At 42.2% G+C, this 18,481-nt stretch overlaps 1 protein-coding gene across 10 annotated transcripts in view; it reads left to right on the top strand.

Annotated features, from left to right (window-relative positions):
- frmd4a (FERM domain containing 4A) overlaps positions 1 to 18,481 on the top strand; it is a 99,434-nt gene that overhangs the window by 61,320 nt on the left and 19,633 nt on the right. For 9 of the 10 annotated variants that reach the window (XM_040025517.1, XM_040025518.1, XM_040025516.1 and 6 more), the window contains exons 2-7: positions 5,853 to 5,918; positions 10,171 to 10,265; positions 11,912 to 12,004; positions 14,895 to 14,979; positions 16,908 to 16,964; positions 17,667 to 17,689. In XM_040025517.1, coding sequence (XP_039881451.1) covers positions 5,853 to 5,918; positions 10,171 to 10,265; positions 11,912 to 12,004; positions 14,895 to 14,979; positions 16,908 to 16,964; positions 17,667 to 17,689 — 419 coding nt within the window. Of the gene's footprint in view, positions 1 to 3,148; positions 3,521 to 5,852; positions 5,919 to 10,170; positions 10,266 to 11,911; positions 12,005 to 14,894; positions 14,980 to 16,907; positions 16,965 to 17,666; positions 17,690 to 18,481 lie in introns of those variants that run through there. The other variant, XM_040025519.1, reaches the window with a different exon arrangement.

The following is an 18,481-nucleotide window of genomic DNA, read 5'->3' as shown; positions in this document are numbered from 1 at the left end:
TGACACTTTGATCTGTCGATGAATGTACATTTTGCTTGAGTGCGTGCGCGTGTGTGTAGCAGAAATGCTTTCTGGCAGTTTTCACCATGAAGCAAGAAAAGGCAAAAGTCTTATCTTTTCAGTTCGTTTGGAATCGAGGCTCCTAAGGGTGCAAATGGCAGCGAGGTTGAACTTAAGATGTGAAGGCAGAGGTGGATTGGTGTGACTTCAACACAACAAAAGTTTGGATCTTGCAAAAATCTTTTATACAGCATTATTCCCAATGTCTTTACTGTTCCCGCTAAAAGTGCCCGTGTGGGTTTTGAAATTCATAAGCGTCTCCGTCTGTCAGTTTTAGTCAGAGTTGTGATTCTATATTAAAATGAGGGGGGAACGTTTTTTTTTTTTTGTTTTTCTTGTTTTTTTTGTTTTTTTTAGTGGAAGTCTGGGAATGGAGCTTTGTAGTAAAATAAGAACAAAGCTGCGTTGGCTTCAAAAATATCCCCAGTTTGTTTGAAGTGCCAGTATGTTTCTGATTTTAAAAAACGCCCTAACTGGAACCACATTTCAGTCCCAAAGTCACTCACGGGCAGTGAGGGTGGAGCTCACAGACACACACAATAACACGCACGCACGCTCCCATATACACACTTGTACAAACAAAACAGATCTCGACGGTCAGTCTTTTCTCCAGACATTCCTGGCTGCCTTTCCTTGACCCTCCCTGCTCCATCTCACTCTGCCACTCTGTGAAGCACTAGTTTGAGGGGGAAGACAGGATTTGGCCCTGCTATTATTTTTCCATCAGGTCTTTAATAACCTACTGGACTGAACTGAAACTGTATTCCCAATGTTTTATTTTTCTTCTGCATTGTAATCTAATCTGCACCATACGTAGATGCTGTTGCGTTCAAACTGCAGACAAGTCGTAAAGCCTGCTGAGATGTAATGATCTCAGCATCATAAATCATCATCGGAGTGCTTGTGTCACAGCACGCTTGCTCTCAAAGTGACGTGTTTAAGAGTGTCTGTTTATTTTGTCTCTATAAATATGTGGGAGAAGCAGACAACGGTAGACGGAGCAAGACAGAGTGTGTGTGTGTGTGTGTATGTGTGTGTGTGTGTGTCAGTCTTAATTGCCTACCACATCATCCCACAGTTAGGGTTGAGGAGATTCTCCATCTTGCTTCAATTAACCGTTCAGCGGTGTTTATATTGGGTTCCACCAACATAGCTTACCTTCCCCAGCACAGACCAACAGCTGTGTTTCCCTGTCTGACCCTAAAACCCCACTCTACCGTGTTAAACCCACCTCAGCCATTCAGATCTTTACCCTTTGGATCGGTACTCTGCACAAAAATACTTAATCAGCACCTCATTATTACGGCCACACCCCAGCCCAGAATAGAAGCAAACTGGCTCCATAACAAGGCTCGGTCAGGGTCCAGAAATGTTACACCTACAAGTGTTTCTCACTTTGTAGTTCTTGGCAATACTGTCTGTAGGTCATGGAGAGGTTAGCATGTATGGGAAGATAAGGGCCATGGACACTGGATAGGGTGGCTCAGTAAATCACAGTTGCCTGTTATTGTTCCTTCCTGCCTTGCTTCCCTTCTTCCCTCCTTTTTATTTATGTTTTTTTTTTGTGGTTCAGCTTCATCCATGCCATGCAGGAGGAATCATTCATAGACTCATGCAGTGTAAGTGTTCAGGATCCTGCTTCTAGTCTCCTCTGTCCCCCTTCTTTTACTCTCCCTGGCACTGTTAAACAACAGGACTCTTATCACAGCAAATTGAGGAAGCTACCAATAAACGGAGATGTGAATTTGACCGGAGAAAAAGAATGAGGGGACGGCTGTATGTATTAATGCCAAAGAAAGAGTCATCTGGAGATGTTTAAGTTGGACAGGCCAGTTTCCGGTGTCTGGAGCAGGCCAAAAATATCCAGAAACAGAAAAATCCGGCAGAAGGGAAAAGGATACACCTCCTCGTTTCTCATGTGACCCTCTACATTTAGCAAACTAAGCTGAATTTTGGGGTTGCAGCATACACCGTGGTTGCAAGAAAGCTTTTCAAGCCAAGCTTATAAAATGTAATTGCATCTTGATATTGCTAAATGTTTGGGAAGAGAGCATTTCAATGAATCACATATGGCACAACTGCATTTCACTCAAATAAACAGAATGACACCGAGTACACAAGGTGTGCCACATATGCATACCTGCTTTGCATGGGTGCTCACACTGTTTTCATAGCACGGGGACTGCTTCTTGTTGTAAAAGGCAGAATAGCTGAATCATTCAAACTTTTTATAAGCACCCTCCACTGCACATCTTAGTATCTATTTATGGATCCACAAACCAGACTGATTTTGTTATGTTAACAGCTTGCGGTTTTAACGGCTGCTGTTCCAGCCGTGCAAGGTGAACACAAGTGCCCAATTTAGGTCATACAAAAAAAAAGAGAGAGTCAGTGCAACGGCTGCAGTGGACTGAAGGGCCAGGATTCATTCAAGCAAGCCAAACCTGTGAGCAAGATTTGTGTTTGAAAGCGCAGACAGGAAGCTACAAGCTGTAGGGAGAGGCAGTGAGAGGGAGCGCAAACCAAGGGTCTAGACAGAAACCTCTGCTTGTTTGCTTTTTAGCAGGGTATAAGCAGCATTTGAAGGTTTGTGCAGCTCTGTCACAATACACTTGTTACATGCTGATTTAAAAGTGATCACTCATATTAGATAGTCTCAACTCTTCCTGCCCCTACACAGCGGATTTCTTAAAGTAGGCAGACTTTACGTTGTTATGTATCAGTACCGTTCTGCAGACACAGATGTTTGGGTGCAGACACACACACACACACACTCACACATCAGGAAAGAGAGAGAGGTCTGCAGTTTCTCATGGCTGCGAGCTGCCGCTGCAGAAAATTCCCCCTCATCTCCTCCTCTCCCCGCCCCCACATCTTGCCTCCATTATTCCCGTGTTTTCGAAGCAACTCCGGTGACAGCGAGAAGCAAAGCTGGCGAAGTGAAGGCAGACTGGAGCACAGTCAGCCGCTTCTTCCGGCCGTCCCCCTCGGTTGCCGACCGATGGTACGGTCTCCCGCGTTCCGCACGTTCACACGCCGTTTGTGCACGGTGCCGGTAGGGAAAGGTGTGGGGAGGGGGTGGGCGGGGGTTGGTCGACCAGGACTAGCACCGTGGAGCTGAGTGCTTTCCACAAGGAGGGATGAGAGAGAAGCCTCGCTTGAAAAACGCTCCACGGTCGCCGTTAATTAGCGCCTATTTATTTTTTGCTTGAACGGCAAAGACGTGAGAAAACGGGATTATACGGCCAGCTCGCAACTAACGTTAACTAATGGTCACAAACATGGATGCTGATGTGCCTCATCCTCTAGGCCGGACAGAAAAGCGGGTGTTTTTTGAGGATTTTCTGGCTGCAACACGACTCATTTCTTTCTGGGATTAAATTTTTTTATTATTATTTTTGTTTTTTCTCTCCTTCTTGGAGCCGGCTTCTGTGAGTGGCAGTGAGCATTTATTTGCAAGGTACTAACTAATGATAACCTTACTGCGGTCGCTTATACTGACCAAGCATCACTGTCAACTCTGTGTGTGTGTGTGTGTGTGTGTGTGTGTGTGTGTGTGTGTGTGTGTGTGTGTGTAACTGTGCTGTCAGCCCCAGCGAAGAAATAATGAAACACTGTGAACATGGCTGCTTCAGACAGCACTGTAGTGGTATATGTCTCACTTTCATCTCTGGTCTTTAAATATCAGCGTTTCTTGGTGGTGAGTCAGGCTTGAGGATGCATGTTAACCAATTGAGACCTGACCACTAATGGGGTCAGAAATGTTGCTTTGTTGAATGCATCATGAATCACACAACAGGATAAGGTGATGCAGCCAGCAGCACATGTGCCTTTGGCCACTGTTTCTCTCAGAAGAGCTGCATTGTAAAGAAGAAACATTTTGTAACAATGTATATTATTTAGCTCATGGTGCATCTAGATTGTGTTATATTGAAAATTCCTCATTTTCTACTTTTGTCAGCCTTCTTTACTTATAACAACCTTGTAATAGAGACTTATTACATTTATTTTCATGCAGTTTTGTGGCCAAAACCCATCTGTTTGTGCCAGATTGGGCTGCTTAGTTTTTGTTCCTCAGGGCAGTGATTTGTTACCTTGACATTAAGACTTGCACTATTCCCATGTGCCTCAAGCTGAGTCCCAGTGACAGCGTGCATGCCACATTACAGTTTGAAGTGTTCTGCAGACAGGATACTTTAAATGTTTGATTATTATACTCTAGTTTTCTGCTGAGTAACTGAGCAAAAATATGTGGATTAATGCGATGTTATGCCTTTACAGCAACCTTAGTTGCGCTTGACATCTCTGAGTTGTTGTACAGCTCACATCTGGTTGCATCTGCACCACTAAACCTACCACTAAGCAGCTATGGTAGTAATTAAAATCACTGTGTACAGTACAAACACATAGTGTTTTCAGAGATATAATGTAACTCCAGGACAGGAGGATGGGGGATAAAAACAAAGGGCAAGGATGGAAAATGTAAGGGTTTGTGTGTCACTTGACTGTGTGCACAGGTGCACCCAATCTAAACCCTCAAACCACAGGGGATCAGTGGCGAGGGGGAGGGTAAGCTGAACCCTGCAAAGACACTAGAAGCCACACACGCCCACCAGTAATGATTTGGGGAAGTTCACACTGGGATGAGTGCTGCGGTACTTCTTTCCCTCACTTTTTCTGGTATCATCGTCTCTTTGCTAAAGTCTCACCCCGATGCAAGCTGGCACAAATGGTGAGAAAGTAGGCTAACTTTGTTAAGGAGACACCCTTACCAAATTACAATAGCCTCAGGAGGCCAATATGATCCTCTTGATAGAGTTACAAACCAGTTATACTTGTGTTCAGATTAATAGCATCTGTTTTTTGAGAGGAGTTTTGGACAATGGTGATGTTTCCCCCGTCTCTTTATCCCCCCCCCCAAATACACACACCATCCTCCAACCTCTCTAGTCCCCATCTCCCTGATTTGAGGGAAGCGTGGGTGGAGCCAAAGGGTGTTTGTGTTCCTCAGGGTCCCTGCTTCCTGTGAAATCGTGGAGGATCTCCACATGTGCTGAAAAACATACGTACACCCAAAAATGCAGAACACTTGAGACCCAGCCTCTTCACATGGCTTTAAATGTCCGGCAGTGTTTATGCAGTGAATGTTAAAGGCCTGGTCCTGGATTTGTTTGTATTTGAGTAGCAAATGTTAGGGCAGGTTTGCAGAGACGGCTTGGCTTTGTCTGCCGTGTAAAATATTTGGTCTAACACGTGTTTTCCCACAGTTGACTGTTTCATCATTGCACCTGCTTCACTGTTTACGCCTGACCTTGGCAGACGGATATTATTCATTCTTTTGGAGCTCTATTCAGCAAACCTGGTATCAGCAAAACAGACAAACACTCCAGTGAACACTGTCAGCAGACAGCTTCCCTCACTTTGGTCACTAGTCCTCTGATGGATAGTGGATTTCCTGCTCAAGGAGGAATGTTAAAAATGTCCGTGAGGAACAGAGCAAGGCCCATTGTGTGTATTTAGATCAGCTAACCTTGTTATGGCTCGAGCTAACACACATGCAAACTCCAAGCCTGTCATGCAGGGTATTGCTCACATACTGTACTTATTGATGAGAGGCACAATGATGTTTTTCAATTTGAGCAAAATATATGAGTCATTTGGAAATGTACCAAATTTTTGTTGCATGAGTTGTAACAATGTAGTTCTGTAGAATAGTGGGATACAGGTGTATGTTTGGATGAGCTGTTATAAACAAGTATATTAAGAAACATGCATTTTTTTCTATTTCTCAGATGACGGAGGGCCGGCGATGTCAGGTCCATCTGCTGGACGACAGGAAGCTGGAGCTCCTCGTTCAGGTGAGCGTGTCTTCCTCCTGACCTCTAGCTCTTTCTTTCCTTTCTCCCCTCTCACTTTACAGACTATCAGTTCCTTACAGCTAGGGAGAAGTGATGTCTGCAGTCCCAAGTGACTTCCATTATTGCTGACGAAGGGAAATTTGGTCAGGAGTAGGTGACGCTGCGCTTTCTTGATGCTTTCCCTGATCTCTCTCATACACATGCATAAAAGCACACATAGGTTGCGCTCGCAGCACTGATTTAGAGTGCCTGTTTAAACTCTGAATCCTGACACACAGTTCCACTCGATCGAGTCCTGAATGGAAACCTTTGCTTCAATTACCCTGGCTCTGCTTTTAGCCTTTAGTTCTCCCAGCAAGCCTCTCTGTAGTAATGAATAAAAACAGCACCATCCTAAAAAAAACTGCCTCTCTTTCATTTACGTTTTTACCATTACCTTTTTCAGCTTTCAGCTGCAACTCTCCTCTGGTCTGCTTTCTTTTCTATACCAAAGGTCTTCATTGATTGCTAATGATATTGACTTTTGCCATTCTTTTTATTTTCTTTTGGCTTGGCTAGATACACTGAAATGGATTCATTAGGAGCTCCTTACACTCTTCCTAACCTCCCATAGTTCCCTTTGGTCTGACCATTAATTGATTCCTCTGAAACAGAGAAAGACAAAAGAAAGTAATTGCCCTGGAACAGGAGAAGAACAGCAGGCAGAGAATAGAACGATTGACGCAGAAGCTCGGGAGGTTGAGAGGGAGAGAGAAAAATGAGATGAGGGCTAAGGAATGAAAAGGAGATGACACTAAAGGGAGAGAGAGGAGAAAATGGAGAGGAGAGCCAAGGATAGGTCTGCTGACTTTCTGATTTGATTACTCTGCCAGAACTGATCCTCCCTTTCAAATTGGTACTTCTTTTTCTGCTCCTCTTCCTTAGTCACTCTGTCTGTCTCTCCACTCTTGGCTCCTCATGTCTTCTTTTCTCATTCAACAGCTGGCTAGCTTTTTACCTGTCTTTCCATTGCTTTATCTCAATTTACAAATACAAATGTTTCAGCTCTATCTTGCATCCATCCACCCTCTCTATTGCTCTTCTCGTTTCTTTCAGTACATAAAAATAAAATAAAAAGACAACTTGGGGCTTTAACATAAATATTTCTTAATGTAGTGCTTATGTGAAGAGTTTTGTTGGTATATTCGGATAAGGAGTGAGTGATAAAAATTGGCCGTGTTAACCGCGTTTGTGAGAAGAAACAAGACTGGCAAAAAGGTCAGAAAAGTGGATGTCATTAACAAACCTTTGTCACATAAATCAGGAAACTGCTGGCTTTCTTTCTCTCTCAGTCCCTGTCCTTGCCTCCATCCGTTAGGCGGATGTTCTGCAGGTCATTGAGTTGTTAGTGGGACCACAGAGAATCACAGTGTTATTCTTAAGTTTTCCACTGAACTAAAAAGCAGTCCAGTCCTCCGCTTGTTTGCAAAAAAAAAAAAAAAAAAAGATTTGGATGTTCACATTTCAAAAACCGTCTAAACCAGTGTGTTTATTTATAATTTGTGTTTATTTATAAGTCTCCCCTGATCGTAAAACAGCGCCATTGTCAGGTCTGTCCCATTGAGGTTTTCATGAAACTTGTTGTAAGCATGCCAGGTACACAAGCCAGTTACCATCTGAAGAAAGGCTCCTACTCCTGTCAGTGAGTTGTAACATTGACCAGCTGTTTAATCCCAGAAGAGTCATTTAGCCTTGTCTACTTCCTCCAGTCTGATAGCGTGCCCTCTGTGGTTTGCTTGTGGAGCAATGCCTCATTGGCAGGGAGCAATGTACCAGAGGGACAGCGCGCTTATTAACCAGGTTGTAAAGATGTAAAGCTAACTACCAAACACACCTCTCGGTGAAATTGTATATCAGTACAGAAGCTATTACTTATGTAGGCTAGACTGTTGCAAGGCTAAAGGGTAAATAAGGTTCAGTTGTGTAACAGTGTTGCTTTTCTACATCACTGAGTCCTTTTACATAATATGAAGGGGAAGTTCAGTAAACTTTAAGTCCGTATGCAAAGCAAAAAATATAAGAAGAGGTTATTGTGCAGGGAAAAATCACAATAATGCAGCATGTGTCTCCAAAAAGCCTTAACCTTAGACAGCCTTAGAGGGGATAGGCTGCAACTAATAAATCAGTTGGCAACTCATAAATCTGAGCAACTCTGAAGGCAGCAAAGACCTTACTGGGTGTTTGCAGAGATCGGGCCATGACTTGTTTCCAGCCAGCCAAGTGTGCAACCGTTTTTTTGTCACTTGTCTTTAGTGTGTCTGCTACTCGCTTACACCTCCCTGTAATTCTTATGCTGTTAATTACCTGTGCTGCTGAGGAGGCACACGCTAAATATCTATTAGCAGTAATGCTGTCTAAGCTTTCAGAGAACTGTACAGTCTGATAGATGGCTCCATAGTCTATGCGTATGTAATGTGTGTCTGCATGGTCTGTATATGTCTAGGGTGTGTTTAGTGTACCGCATCACTTACAATACTGCCTGTCTTTCTCTGTCTACATCACATTATTACACATCTGGTATCTGTAATCCCAGAAATAAGCTGCCACGCATGCTTGTGGAAATGGTGGGTTAGAGAAATGCTTCCTGTGTTGTTCTTAATCTTCAGTAATACACTCCTGATTTTTAACAGCGTATCTGGGGTTTATTTTAGCGCCCCATCATCTGCCCAACAACGTGCCAATATGTCCCTCTTACCCGCTCACTGCTTGCTACACCGTGGTGGGATGGATGTTGTTTAATTGATATTGTTGCCACAGCAGTTTGGCTGCTCTGTGGTAATGAAAGACCATCGCAGCATGTTCCCCAGACTGAACCAAAACAGGTATTACTGCTAATGCCATAAAGATACCCTCTCTTCAAAACCTAAAATTTCCACATATAAAATGTGTTGAGGGCTTCAAAGACTTCTAGTGTAGATCATCTAAGTTTCTGCTCTCCCATTTGGAAGAAATGACAGGGCCAATCAGACCTGCTTTGGATGGGAGTACCAATTTCAGTTGAGTCACACAGATCAGGACCAAAACAAAGAGAAAATCATTACTCTAACCTCTGCTTCTCTGCTTGTGCAATGTAAACATACAGCCGCAGAACAAAAAAATATTCAGAGACATTCCCGATCTTATCTTTGCTAAATTTGCAATTGTTCTCTCTGTAAATATGTATTTGGAAATTTTACTCTTAACGAGACATTTAAATAGAAATGTTTACATCTGTGAATATAGGGTTGAATCAACTTATGCGGTAACTTCACCTTCAGCTCTCTCTTTCAATTCTGATCTCTCCTGAGCCTTTATGTGTAGCAGGATCACTGTAGGCATCGTGATTATATGGGATCTAGGTCAGTGAAGATGTGGTAGTGTGTGTGTGTGTGTGTGTGTCTGCATGACATCACCTCCTTCCCTTTAAATAGCTCTCAGTAGCTTATGACACTGAAGTTGTAGCTATGCAGTGAGTAGATACTATAGGACATTAGGAAGAGGCTCTTAAGAGTGTGGATACTGTGGCACTACAATGTCGCTGTTGTGTGTGTGGGCATGTGTAGAAAAATGGTTTCAGACAATATGTATTCCTCATGCCCTCCTCTCCTAGACAGTACAAACTCATGTGCTCCTTCTGTATGCTGGGAGTGGCCTGTATAACACAGTCTTGTGGCTGCATGCAGATGAGTGTGTATGCATGTGTGTTTGTGCGCGTAAATGTAGGCAGCGAGGCACACCCATGGTTAACCTCAGTTACTGGTGCACTTTTATTCAGGATGTGACAAACCAGCAGCATATGGCAGCATTCCCTGGACTCTTGCTTTGCTTTAAGGTGATCTGCATGCTATATAGCTCTTGTGCTAGCATCTCTCTGCAATACAGTGGTTCAGCCCATAGCCGTGACTCTGCAGTGGAGGTGTGGGTCAGGAAGGAGAGGGGAGGGGAAGGGTACCTGCACTGTCAGCAACATCCACGCACTCCATCCATCTTTCTATTGCTCTCTCACTCTCATTTATCTCCTCCACTCTGGCCCTTTCCCTCTCCTCCCTGGTGTTTGTCAAAATGCTTAGTCATTGCGGTAACTCAACAGCCGATATAATACATTAGCATAAAGTTTTACTACATCTACTTTTCCAATTAAACTACAGTGTGGCAAACCACTTCACACACACACATGACAGCTGATTAAAACAACCTTAGCCTAATCCAAACTCGTATATCTTCCTTCCTGCAGCCCAAGCTGATGGCTAAAGACCTGCTGGACCTTGTGGCCTCTCACTTCAACCTAAAGGAGAAGGAGTACTTTGGAATTGCATACACAGATGAAACGTAAGTTAAAATAAAATATTATGTCACTCAGTCTTTAATTTAACTTAATTGTTTGGATTTTTTCAGTGCTGTAACATGAGATCACTGTAAATGACACCAGCATCAGATCTGGTACACAGTTGGTAGCAGTAAAGTTATTAAAGCAACATGTGGGTTAGCAGTAGTGTAATCATAGGCAAATTTAGTATCAAAGTTCAGGTGCTGTTTGTTGTGCACATAGGCAAAGCAACAAGGATATCAGAGGGGAGTGCACATGAACATGGCTTCTGATTTCATGGTTGGCTGAAGCCAGTGTCATGGACACTGATGTCGTGGACAGTGTGTTTGTAGATGCCAATGACAAAGATAGAAAGCCTTAAATAAATGCTATAGAGTTAGTGTCAAGGATAATGAGTAGTAGCAGGTATGGTTTCTAATTACATTTGATTGCGTTCAGTTTTGAGGTATAATTTAAAATCTTTTTCCACATGGCTACTGTTCCACAACAACCGTTTATATTTTACTCTGTGTGCCCACTAATTGGACTTTGTAGCATTAGTGAACAAAACTGATAATGGTGGACTAAATGTAAAATATATACTCATAGATTAACTTAAGTTGTAGCACAGTGTACAAAAGCACCACTTTAATAATGTGGCATTTGGTTTTGGATTGGTTTTCTCTTGAGGAATTCCCAGAGCACTTTTTCTGTTAAGGCTTAATTAACTATGAAATTGAAAAGAAAAATCTAGTTTAGCTTACATGTCTAATTTGTCTTTTTCTTGTTGTTCAGTGATTTAAAAAAAAAACAAAAAAAACAGATTTGTTTTGTCAGCAACTGCCTTTATCATTGCCGGTAAAGCAAAGAATGAAGATCTGTGAAGATCACATTTAACCGTGAAGTGAAGTGATGTGGGTGGTTATCTTTCTCTGGACTAGCAAAGATCACAAGTCTGTGTTTGCCAGTAGGCTTGCCATGAGAGCTGTGCTTGAAATGCAAACATGACATTCAAATTAGCTTTGTTGGGTTTTCTGACCTAGAAAGGCAGAAACGCCACGGCATGATAGTGATGCCGGCGATTTACATGAAGGCAAACATCGCCATGGCCGTTTTGCCTTTCTGTTTTTGTTTTATCTCATGCATCCACTGATGTCAAGCAAGACTGGCCTCTGCTCTTTGGTATTTACATGGTAGCGACTACTGCCAGTGTCTGTCCAGCGAAGCATTGTCCACTATAGAGTCTTAATTCTGTGATGTGTAGATTTGTTGCTTTTGCCTGGGGAGAGGAGACGCCTGAGCTCTGACCGCTCACTGGTCAAAGAGGCTGCGTGTTGGGGACAGGAGGCCAAGAGATTGAGAGACAAGAAACAGAAGAAGGGAGAGTTTGAGAGAGATGTTGCTCAGTTGCTCAGGAGACCATGCAGGGTAACCAGGGTGACAAGCTGTCTGTGCGGTTTTTCTCTCTGTTGGAAACAAAGAGAGAGAAACGAGAGGGGAGGGAAGAGAAGAGGGGGACAGAGGCAAGCAAAGTGTGACAAAAAAGATAAATGGGATGGCTTAAGTAGAAAGTGTTCTGTTTCATGAGATGAACCTTTGTGTACCCTAGTTTGATATTAAGACATCTTTGAATTATAGTGTTGATTGTATGGTTGTTCTTCCCCATCAGGGGCCATTTTAGTTGGCTGCAGCTGGACCGCAGGGTATTAGAACATGAATTCCCCAAGAAGTCTGGTCCCATTGTCCTCTACTTCTGTGTCAGGTGAGTCTTTCTTCTGCAAGTTAGTGCCCTCACACCAATCATTGTCTGATTGCAGATGTATGTGGGAACGAAAGAAAGAAGTCTGTACGTTCTTGAGTATACTCACACATTCATGCCATAATAGGAAGAGATTAATACGATTAGTTATGAAAAGCCCCTGTGAAATTGTTCTGATCACAGTGTTTACTTCCCACCACAGGGCCTCTCAGCCAATGGCAAGCCTCTCATACTTCATCAGAATGCACTGCATGCAGATAGCATCGGATTCATGGCGACTGTACTCTAAAAAAAATACCAGAAACCTTTTTCCTATAAGGGTAGGGTTTGGGGAGGTGGAGAAATCAGCACTGTGCATCTTTATGTTGAAGCTGTTTGACAAAAAACACTCGCGAACTCATTTATAAAAGGTCCTTTTTCAGTGGAATACTGAACAGCACAGTCATTATCCTTGTTTTGTATAAGCCCACCATGACTTTCTTGCTGTTGCTTAACTGTAGTCATCTCTTTGGTTAAAAACAAAATGCTTCTTTTGACCAACTGTGACAGGATTATAAAACTGCACCACAGTTCACTCGTTTTCTTTCCACCGACCCTCCTGTAGGACAGAAGAATTGCAATACAGACACAGGCATGACCAAAATTCAGCATATAGCTGTTTATGATTGCATTTAGTGGTGTTATATATTTTATAGGCTTGTAAAAAAAAAAGAGCAATCCACGTGACATGAAAAAACACACATTCCTATGCACATACAGGTTCCTCTGAAATAAAATTGGAAAAATACGAAGGCTTTATTTTGAATTGTCCTGTTTTTTTCTTTGCACCGCTCAGGTTTGTGCACGAGCTGCGTCAGAGTTACATCCATATAAATGCTAGGACCGTATAATTCTCCAGCACAACATTGCTATAAAACGTTTAATAGTGTAAAGCGAAGTGATGCGCATGGATAAAATGTCAGTGAGTCATTTTCATGGTGGCATTTATATCGTGGCTCAAGTCATGAGACACGGTATAAATGAGCTGTTTAGAAAAAGCATATTCTTAGCGCGTTGGCTGTATCCTGCTTAGTGGCGTCATTGCACAATGCCACAGCAATACAGTCAGAATATCTTAATTATGTTTACACCTGCATTAACTAACGGTCCTGTCGTTCCCAGGAGCCTGCATATACAAGCTGTAGTGGTAGTGTTGGTGGTTAGCTGTGTGGGGTGCAGGGTCACTGTGTGTGTATTTACACAGACTAATGGGTGTTTGAGGATGTGATGGTAGTGCGATGACACTGTGAACTCTGACACCTCATTGAGGCTTCATCCCCCTTCTTCATCATCACAGTTCCGTCTAATCTCTAACCTTAATCTCTCTAAATGTCACAGTACTGAATACACCCGCTCTCAACACATCCTTACACGTGCACACATTCAGATCCAGACTGTGGACTGCAGTGGAACAACAATCAGCCCAAATGCCAGGCCTGAATCTGTTATCAATCTGAGCATATTGTTTTTAATAAGCACAATATAAGGTTTGTTTATGCGCGGGGGTGTGTTTGTCTAATATGAAGTATGTTGTGTGTTTATGTGTGGGTGCGTGTTTCTCTCTGTATGTCACGTTTCTGCATTCTCATGAGGTATTTGTGTGATGCGTGCGTTCCCAATAAGTGCTAGGCAGATGCCCACCTCCTGCTGATTCAGTGGGTGCTTTTTTTGCATGCTTGCTGCTGTGCTGGCAGTGTGGGCATGTCTCATCAACCGTGCTGCTTTAATTAAATGTTCACACTGAATATTGACAAGCACCTCTCATTCTCTCTTGCAGCTCAATGGGTAACGCGAATTAAGCCCCCCCCACACACCCCCGATTATTGATCTGCCTGCAATCCCTCTCACTCAATGCCTATATAGACCCATATGCACTGAAATCAACACGCGCATTTCCGATTTATATTCATAAGGACATGTTTGCTGATCGCATTGTTCACAGAGCTATATCAAGTCAAGTGAACTCTTTTATGCACACCAGATGGAGGATTTAAGCTATTTATCCGCTAATCGCACCAATTCCCAGTTTGACTCCCAGCTCATTCACATCTGTGTATGACAAGCTTTACCACCAGTGATGTACCAGTGGGTGAATGAAGTGGTTTGGTTTGTAAAACCTAGCTTAGGTTAAAAGACACGATTAAGAGCAAACGATTTACCATCTCTGAAGAAGATGCCAGGTGACACTTTAGAGCAGCTGAGCTATATGGAATCTTTTTGATGTGTGTTTTCACCAGAGAGGAGATAACAACGAGTAGCTTCCTGGTGCACCATTCCAGCTTCCCTCTGGCTTTGCATGCATTCATGAGCTAAATTTAAACTGCATTATTGTGTTAGTTCCCTGCTCACCGCTCTGCCAGAAGTGGGTTACTGTGTTTCTCTCTCCAGAAAGTGACAGCATCTCTGTGTGTGGTAGTACTCTGTGTTTGTGTGCGAGCGCGTGTGATCACTGCACACTGCTGATGATGCACAGCGAAGTGCATCATGTGCACATTCAATCTGCGTGTGTGTGCGTGCATATTCACATTGAGGAATGTGCACACACTCACAAACTGATAATGAATCACTGCCAGCCACTGTGGCGATGTGGTGTAAGGGGAAGGGAAAGGATTTTGGCATAAGTGATCAGCCTTTGGTATGGTGCGCCCCCATCTGGTCACTTTCACCACTGCAACCTTTCAGTCACATCTGCACAGTTTCGTTTTCATAGCTTTCCTGCATGCTAGCTTCTGTTTTTGAAGCAAACACAAAAAACACTTCTTCATGTATCTTCTTTCTGTTTCCTGAAGGTCAATGAACACCCTTGCTTACTTTGAAGCTGCAGGAGTGTTTATATTTTCTTCTGTGTTTTCAGGTTCTACATAGAGAGTATATCCTACCTGAAGGATAACGCCACCATTGAACTGTTCTTTCTTAATGCAAAGTCCATCATATACAAGGTAAATAGCTCGTTTTTTTTATGCATTTCAAGTACTGCTGGTTTCATCTCCTTCTCCTTTGGTTTATCTTTACATGCTATATGAATGATATGAATCCTCTGTGAAATTGCATTTAAAGCCAAGCTTTTTCTTCTGGCCTTAAATCATTTTTGGCTTTCAGTGGTTACATTTTATGGTGAAATTGCATAGAGTGCTGGGCTTCATGTTGCGTGCCACTTCCTTAGCCCATTTTTCTTTCTAAATGAAGAGATGCCACAAGAGGAAAGCTTGGACCTCGGTCCTGCGTGCTGATTTGCTGAAGCAGAAAATGTGAACCATGTGCATCATCTGTTACCCGTCATGTCATGCGCTGCTCCACATTTCAGCAACTAGCAAATGATTTTCATTGCCATCTGTCAGCGCTATGCCACAATTACTTTGGCTGTTTAAATAGCAATTTAAATTATGCATTGGAATACATACTTCCAGAAAGTTGCCTAAAGAGACAATTTAAAGGAGGAAAGATTTTGGAATTATTTTACCACTCAGTTAATATGGTACATTTTTTTAGAGTAGGGAGAGGCTATCCACTTCACTTAACTGGTTAAAATTCAAGCAGGGGCATCTAGTTATAGTTTGGTCAGCATACAGCACATTTATAGACACCAGTATCTAACAGTTATGTAATTTTTCCAGAAGAGGGCGTTTGCAGCCTGAAACTGTAAATAACTGAGCTGAAATGTTCTAATAAAGCCTTGTAGAAAACTGTGAGAGTGTCTAAAGACTTATTTTCTTTGTGCTAAAACGTCTTGTATGTAGCAAGACATTCAAATATCGGCAGTTGCAATATTTCAGGATGGTTAAAAAGGCTGGCAAAGTCCCACAAAGGGAAGGATTCATGCTCAGTCCAGCTAGTAAACATGTTAAAGCGTCTTCATCAAGATACCAATTTTTATCTGCTCATTTATTACAACTCATATTAGCTAAATACCAGTGTAGGAAAGCAAAAAAGAAAGAGAAACAGCACAGCGTAGCAGATAGAAAGATATAAATGTGCTTCCTGCAGTCACTATTCTTGTAGTTTCTGCTGTGCTGTGAAAAAAACAGTACAAACACACACAGTGTGTGCTGATTTGCAGCCTCACTGGGTGGTACACCCACGTTAGGTTTGTTCTGTCTAGTGTTTCATCCTGGCTGTTTGATCCTCCATCAAATTAAGAGGTGAATTGTAAAGGGCACATTCCTGGGATAGGTGACCCACTACTCACTGCCCACTAATCCTCTCTGTTAATGTAAACATATCATGTCATATATATGTTTACTCCCAAAGTAAGTATTTGGCAGATTTTTCACAGGAACGCACCACATGTCACTAAATCACAAATGTTTGTACCAGTGTTTGCATGTCTGTCTCTGTCTGTTCTCCCTGCTTGTTGCTTATCTCTTCATCTACGTGTTATATAACAGTAGTAAACATGCATGCATCCATGGTTAAATTCTGAGTTGGTATAGCAATATGTAATGCTAATACCCATGACCACTGACATTGGTAAATGCCATCTTAGGACAATATCAGTCAACAGGGTTTGATATTGGCAGATACCTGTAGATCAGTGCGTCCCTAGTAATGCATTTAAAACACACACTGGTAAATGTTCTCAGTAATCAAAAACCAGAGCATCCATGCTCACCCTCAACCCCTCAACCCCCTCTCCCAAACCCCTCCACTTTGTCTCTAATCTTTGATCTCTTTCTGCATGAAGACATCATGAAAAAAGAAGGGTTATTGGCATCTAAGTGAAAGGAAATATCAGCTTATCTCGACTGATGAAATGAGTGATCATTTCAGGAATGTCCACTTTTTACTCCCACAGGGATCAAAGTGTGTTTTATTTATTTGTGAATGTCTCCAATGGCCTTTGCTCACTCCTTTTCTCCCCTTTTTGCAGGAGCTAATTGAAGTAGACAGTGAGGTTGTCTTCGAATTGGCTTCCTACATTCTCCAAGTAAGCTTGAGTGTGTGTGTGTGTGTGTTGTATGTTTGTTTGTGTGTCGGTGTGTGTACCACAAGTTATTCCAGGGGCTGTTCTTTTCTGAAACCGTTTGAAGTTTTCCTCCAAACTATCTCCACAAGCCTTTGATCCTAATTGACGATGATTAAACTCACATTATCTACTGCAGTAATAATTGTGAGCGATTAAACTCTCATTATCTAATGTAGCTATCAATTTGACGTTAATCTGCAGTAACGCTGGGAGGTTTCAAATCCTAAAAACCTCAGTTGACTTTGGTAACACAAATTTTGGTCTACCAGATAAATGGTGGACAGGAATAGCTGTTGTCACAGAGAAGCACTTACGCTTCACAAATCCTCCTCGACTCCAGCCCTTTCCCTTTCCTGTCCCTTTCTCGGAGTAGGTAAGTCAATTAACCGTGGTTCGCAAGGTCATGTTACACATAAACTAGGCTGAGTAATGTGGGTGCGTGTTTTCGGCCTCCGTGTGCAGGTGCAGACACACAGTGTCAGGTATCTGCTCCGTAACTCTTCAGAAGTTTCGTTCCAGATGGTCGTTTAATGTTTCTCCTTGATTCCAGCATAAAAAAACTTAAAAGCACATTTTATGGCCACTGTTTAGTGCTCACATATCCACCTGTATAAATTGTCCTATCATCTTTGACCTCCTTTTCCCCTTTTTTCTCTTTCACAGGAGGCTAAAGGTGATTTCACTAGGTATGTATACTCATAGTCATCATAGCTATTATGTCCTTTTTGAGGTTGTTAAAAGCAACAAAGCCACTAAAAACTAAATATGCTAACGGCTAACAAAGTATCTTGACATTTTCAAGGACTGGATGTGGTTTATGGTCTGGATGTGGTCCTTTGCTCCCCTCTCGATCACCTATATCTGTGCCTTTAATTTGATTTACCTCACTTTCTTATTTTTCTCCTACCAGTTTTGAGCCGTTCGGATTTTCTCTTTTCTGCTGGGTTATATTTTCATTTTTGACTTATTAGGGGAAAAAATACTAATTTATGTGCAAGTTTTATGTGAGCTGGGGACCTCATGTGGCCCTTCTGATATTCATCTGTGTGATGTTGGCTTAAATGTATGTGATTCCTCATCCCTTTATTGTAGCATGAAAAACATACGTACTACAGCAATCACCTTTGACCTCATTTCAACCAGTGAAAGGAGTAAATAAACACAATAGGGATGGAATGTGACACACTCTGGAGACATTACTTCACATTCCTACCCTTTTTCTTCCCACGCATATACATAAATCTTTTTTTTCTAAAAGCTCATAGTTCCTGCCCTTTGCATTTCTCATCATAACTTTAGTTTTACGTCTCCTCCTAAAATACAGTTTTCAAACCAAACACCTGATTTCCTTTGTTAAATGCATATCATATTGTTCCCAAAGAATTCAGTAAATTGACTGATTTTCAGTGCGGCTTATGTTAATCTGACTACGTTTCAGTAATCTTAATTGAATCTTAGTAAAACAGCGCTTCATTTCT

The sequence above is a fragment of the Simochromis diagramma genome, unplaced genomic scaffold (assembly GCF_900408965.1).
Source record: "Simochromis diagramma unplaced genomic scaffold, fSimDia1.1 OVJJ01000293.1, whole genome shotgun sequence".
In the NCBI taxonomy this organism is placed as follows: Eukaryota; Metazoa; Chordata; class Actinopteri; order Cichliformes; family Cichlidae; genus Simochromis; species Simochromis diagramma.
The sequence above is the reverse complement of the archived record's forward strand: the minus strand, read 5'-3'. Positions and strand labels throughout refer to the sequence as shown.